Raw genomic sequence first — 6,000 nt, forward strand, 5'->3', positions numbered from 1 at the left:
GATGACGAACAAAATAAACAAATATGATACAAATACAGGCGGCACGGTGGCGTGGTGGTTAGCACTGTCGCCTCACAGCAAGAAGGTCCTGGGTTCGATTCCGCCCAGTGGCCTTTCTGTGTGGAGTCTGCATGTTCTCCCCATGTCTGCGTGGGTTCTCTCTGGGTTCTCCGGCTTCCTCCCACAGTCCAAAGACATGCTCTGGGGATCAGGTTAATTGGGGACTTTAAATTGCCCGTAGTTGTGTGAATGTGAGTGTGAATGGTTGTGTGTCTCTGTGTTGCCCTGCGATTGGCTGGCGACCAATCCAGGGTGTACCCTGTCTATCGCCCGAAGTTGGCTGGGATGGACTCCAGCCCCCCCCCGCGACCCTGTGTGCAGGATAAGCGGTCTGACAATGGATGGATGGATGCAAATACAATGTAAAAATACAATACAAATATCCAAAACTATGCAAATATTTTCACTGCTGTAATAAGTTTAAGACATATAGTAGCATGCTTACTTCACAAGTATAAAACACAACAAAAACAAAACATAAGAGAACGCCAATGATCATTTTGAAGTAAAGGCTGACGAGGTCGTCCATAGATGCTCACAATAACATGCAAACAGCCCTCATGGTGGGCGTGTGTGAACCTGCTCAGTCCCTCTTTCCAATGAATTCTCCTGGGTACTTAATACACCAAAGAGCTCAGCGGCTCTATGGGATGTTGCCACGTTGCTTTGTCCACATAACAGGCTACTTAACGAAACATATCGTACAGTTAGAAAATTTCTATTTCTATTTCTATTTCTGTCTCTGTCTCTCTTCTGACTGTCCACAGAGACTCAGCTGCAGCAAATCATTCATTCTCACATGCAGTAATGTTCTGTGCTGTGGGAGCTCATGTCGGTCTTAAAGTGCACTAAAACAAAGTGCGTGTGGTTGAGTGAGTTTTGCACAAGGACCCTATACAGCAAGTCACTGAACCAATAAAAATGCAAGAGGCATGACATACATTTTCTGCACTTGTCTCACAGCATAACGTAGGAGGAAGATGTCTTTTTAGAGATGTTGTAAATATACTAATAACTCTCCGGCTCTGCCCAAAGCTCCCCGACGTTTGACACCGTCGGCCGCTTATAGACTCGGATTATGGGTCTCTATTTGCAGCGGATGCAGTCAGGGTAATTATCAGGGAGATCCAGACAATATGGCTGCTACTTTAAATGATTTAAAAAATGCTCACTTAGTTGGAAAAGTTTTCATTGTTGCAAATGTGCGATTTTCTCCACCAGCCTTTGCAGCTTCTGTTGTCACAGTGCTCCAAAACTGTTAAATCGATAAAGATGGAGACTTCCTCTATTTAATGTACAAATCCCCAAAGGAGCCAAAAGTAATGATGGCTGAGTTTGCATGAGCTCATGCTCTTGGAGGAGGAGGGAAAAAGAGAAGCTTTAATGACTGCTGAATGACTGTCCCAGTTAGGATGAATACAACATTTGGGGAATAAATAGATGAGCAGATATACGGTAGATATGAAGCTAAAGCTGGCAGTTAGCACACCAGCACATTTCATTCACAATAATTAAAACGTTATATATTGTTTGTTAAACCTGTACAAAACCAAAGTGTAGAAAAAGCAAGTTGTGTTTTGACAGAGGGTTACGTGGGACTATTTATGTGCCAGATGCCGTCATTACCGAGATATCACATGTCCATAATTATCTTCATGGATTACAATTTTCTAAAGTGAAACGTCACTGTTGAAATGTTCCCAGACCATGCTGATGTTTTTAAGCACAAATCTCGCATGAAATGATCTTTCCTGTCGGAGTAATCGAAGAAGTTGATACGTGTGGTTTTGTGCTCAGTCACCTGAACAAAGCTCCGCCCTGCGGGTGCCTATAGGTGCCAAGCTGAAATGGACACCTGCCTCCATGAGGAATGTTTATCCGAGCTTAGCACAGAGCCTTTATGCTCAAAGCAGCGGTGTTTTTTGTTTGCACTTCCCTTTCTGCACCACGTCCAGCTCTGTGCCTTTTCTGACTGGGACCTGCACAAAATGAACCCTCTGTGATGACAAAAATAGTTATCTTAAAGACACAGAAGGGAAACAAATGAACTGTGTGTGTGTGATCAAGTGAAAAGGAACTGTGGGGGGAGGGGGAGGGAAGAGGCTGGAGGGAATTTGAGAAAACGCATTCCAGACATTCCTAAAAGTAGTGAACATGTTTTAAATAAAATAACATAAATATTCCAAATTATCCGTAAATAGCACTCCGACTGCGTGTAATCTGATTAACACTGTGATGTATGTGTTATGTTAGGCAATTATGTATTTTAATTGCCAAATGAGTCTACTGCCCTCACTCTATTGGATCTGTTCTACGTATCAGAGCAATAATGAATGAATGATATGAGATGTCAAAGGCCAGAATCATTTTCTACACTTTAAATCGTACTAAACAGTAATACTTTACATCGTTTGGAGCAGTTCAAAGCCAAATTATAATACATAGTGTTATATTGAAGCATTAACTAATTGGACAGATCCATTCTGAAATACTTTGGCTGACATATCCTTTCCATGGGAACGTGCAACCTCATAGTCACATCTGCTCACACTTTCCAAATAACGAAACCTGAACCCTAGAGACAAAAACAAGTTCCTTCTCTATCAAACCCCCCAAAACACGCCTTAATGTGCCCGGAAAGCCATGCGATTCTTATCCCTCTGATGGAGCCCGAGTGGTCAGGGGGCAGGTGGAGTAATGTGGGCCACACAGCGCGTTGGAAGTGAGGAATTACCTTGTATGTGCTGGTTGACCACATTCTCCAGCCGATCGAGCCTCTCAATGATCCGAAGAGTGTCGCCTCTCTTGTCCCCCTCTAACTTTCTCTCCGGCAAAGGCATCGGAACTTTGATGTAAATATTGGCGATGTAGTTGGTGACCCATCCGACATAGAGCAGGCAAACAATGTTGGTCATGCCGCTCAGAATCACGCATGTGGACACCAAAGTTTTTGTTCTCCTGGTGCAAGCCATGCCGACATCCCTCCATGCAGTCTGCAGGATCCCGTCAAACCAGAGGAGAGGGCGACAGCCGTCCGCAGAGGAAAAAAGAAAAGGGAAACTGGAATAATGAAGTTATTTCCAAGATGCAATATCAGACGCGCGGGGCGTTCTACTTCAAATGTTTTTTTCTCCTTGGGATTGTTGAAATATCTACAGGTGAAGGTCCCCCCCCCCCCTCCCAGCTCGTCCCGCGACGAACCTGCGTCGGCTCCGGTTGAATGTGAGGATCGGGGACACGGGAAAGCCTCGGAGCATCCTGCTGCAGCCAATGGGAGGCGTGCTACGGGACGGACAGCCTCCGCGATGCGCGCGTCCCCGCTGCGCACCGATTCTCCGAGAAAGTGGATCTGACCCGACTGTTTCCACACAGCAGGACACGACGTGTTGTAGGCTATTTGTGTCCGAGCAGCGACACGTTCGCCCCACGCTGACCTCAAACTGCTCATGCGACCTTCTTGCCTGGATCAGTAAGATGGATTCGCGATGTAAAAACACCTTTTTGCACGTTTGGCGATGAGATCTTTCCACACATGCATAGGCTAGATGTAATGCTGCAATACTGCATCGAGCCACGAGATAGAGACATCGGAGTATCCGCGAGGATTCAAGGTGCCGTGGGGTCAATGTTGTTCGTCTGGATGTGGTCCAGCTCACTATGCGGAGGGTGCAAGATGCAGAGAAGAGGCTCATCATTGGACCAGTGCAGGGAACTGTACCTACTAAGTACTGAGAGGCGTGTACCGCTTCAACCCGGTTAGACAAAGTAGTTCATTTTTATCTGTCAATCAAATCTGGATCATGATTTTTTTAGAGTGGTTTGCATTGTTTTTACGACTGAATAAGACATTTTTATTGAGATGCAATTACTCCAGTTTTTTATTTTTTTATTTAGGTCTATTTGCATATAGTATTCCTGCAGCCAAATGGAGTCGCATTACATGGCCCTGCAAAAAGAAAAGGCTTAAAATGTAGCCCTTCTGAAGGTTTTGCCTGTGTTCACTCCAAATATATCGTGCATTGATTCTTAGATCTGCACAGTATGTGATGTGTTTGCTGCAGCAGAGCCTCTGGATTCTGCGTCAGACAGCTCTTTATTTTTATTTTATGAGTTTCTGACACTGGTTGAGTTGTCCTTTCTTGCAAGCATTTCTCCTCTTTGGGAACCTCAAATAATTGGATACATTTAAGGGCACCACATCTTTTTCTGTAACTGAGGAACACTTAAATGCAAATGGAATCTTCATTATCTGCCGGATAATTATTTGCTAATAACAACCCTTGTCATCCAATTTTCTAGACAACTCCACACAGCAGGCTGTAACAGTGAACAGAATATATTTGAGGATGATAAAAAATACATGTTCTGTTAATATAATACATCTTTAAGCGGAATAAGCTCTCGATTCCTCCTATCCCAAGACATTGTTTTTAATTGTTAAAGGAAGAGAAAACAACGGCCTTTTTAAGATGCAACTGAATGATCTGTGACAATGCAGGGGACGTTGAGGCCTGATTCAGGTATAAAGGAGGAGGCTCAGAGACAGTAATCACACAACATAAAGGGTCCTTTTAATAACAAAGGGTCCTCGTGCTCCGGGTCAGTGACTCCAGTCGGCACCACAGGATTAAAGGTTTCTTCGTCCTGCTTAAGGGCAGAGAAGAGGAGAGCAATACGTTCCCTCTTCACAGTTGCCGTGTCTCCGTCTGGCCCCCCCTCGCTGCTCAGCTCTGAATCTGTCCTCCGTCTTCCAATTAGTTGATGGATTGCAGGCGTGACCAATGCCACGTGACAGCAGCACCTGCACTAGTACCTGAGCGAGTGACCTAACCCCTCCCCCAACTGCTCCCCGGGCGCCTTTACGGCAGCACACCGCTCCCACTGTGTGGCATGGCTTCAATGTAGAGAATAAGTTACCCATGGGGGAGTAATGAAAAATACTCTTTCTTTCTTTCTTTTTTTAGACTCCATCTATCACTTCCCCCAGTCTGAGTTTAGGGATCCGCCGCCTGTGTTTGGTCTGCTTGCGCCCCCCCCCTGGTTTGTCACAACACCTAAAGAGGGGCAGGATAACAGGAAAGGAAAGGCTGCAAGAATAACACTTCAAGGGTGAACTGCAGGCCAGGAACAGTATATTACTTCACATAAAGAAGATGCTCTGGCATCAATAATTATCTCCCATTTATTTTGTCTATCAAAGAGTGTCAGATTGAACTCATTCATCTTTTCCTCCCAAGTATCCACATGCAATGACGGACCACCTCCCCTGTCCGGTCTGCCCAGCAGCATCCATATATGGCTGTGAGAAGATCAATGCAGGAGCATGCTGCCCATTCATCGTTGCTAAATAGACCTGCCAGACAAAGTGCAAAAAGGTATTTTCTCTAGTTTGCAATATGAAGGGTTTTTCCATTATCCAGTGACATTGATGTGATGAGAAAGTGTTTTCTCGCCTTTTTTGCTGATTTAATCTCCTTTTCTATTGAAATTCAATAAACTGCTTGTAGGATTGTGCACCCCGCAGGTACAGTAGATGTTACAATCTGTCTTTTACTGAAAGTTCATCAAAAAATGTTGAGCCAGCTATGTTTTCAACTTTCCTCACACAGCAAGTATTTGTGGATGGTATTTACACTTGCAGGCCACCTAAAATACACTATACTTTTGAAAAGCTTGAGAAATATTTAATTAATTTGTGTGAAAAATGTAAATACTTAATCAAATCTTGAGTTAATTCATTCTGCTGACTTCAAATGGCTTGAGTGATGCTTCTCCCACTGCAAACTATGTGCAGAGTAAAGATAAATACAATTAAAGTGGATTGAAATTATAATGAGAAAATTATATCACGGCTAAATCTCCAGACAATCACATTGAAAGGTCGAATCAGCTTGTTTACTAACTAACAACGCGATGAAGTACGAGTGTTGTTGATGAGTA

General features: G+C 44.0%; 1 protein-coding gene across 1 annotated transcript in view; it reads right to left on the minus strand.

Moving 5' to 3' along the window:
- galnt18b (UDP-N-acetyl-alpha-D-galactosamine:polypeptide N-acetylgalactosaminyltransferase 18b) overlaps nt 1-3,625 on the minus strand; it is a 51,323-nt gene extending 47,698 nt beyond the window's left edge. Inside the window, exon 1 of the mRNA XM_040204086.2 lies at nt 2,795-3,625. Coding sequence (XP_040060020.1) covers nt 2,795-3,032 — 238 coding nt within the window. The 5' untranslated portion in view covers nt 3,033-3,625. The remainder of the gene's footprint in view (nt 1-2,794) is intronic.
- Nucleotides 3,626-6,000: the final 2,375 nt, after the last annotated feature.

Source organism: Gasterosteus aculeatus, chromosome 12 (genome assembly GCF_964276395.1).
Source record: "Gasterosteus aculeatus chromosome 12, fGasAcu3.hap1.1, whole genome shotgun sequence".
NCBI lineage: Eukaryota > Metazoa > Chordata > Actinopteri > Perciformes > Gasterosteidae > Gasterosteus > Gasterosteus aculeatus.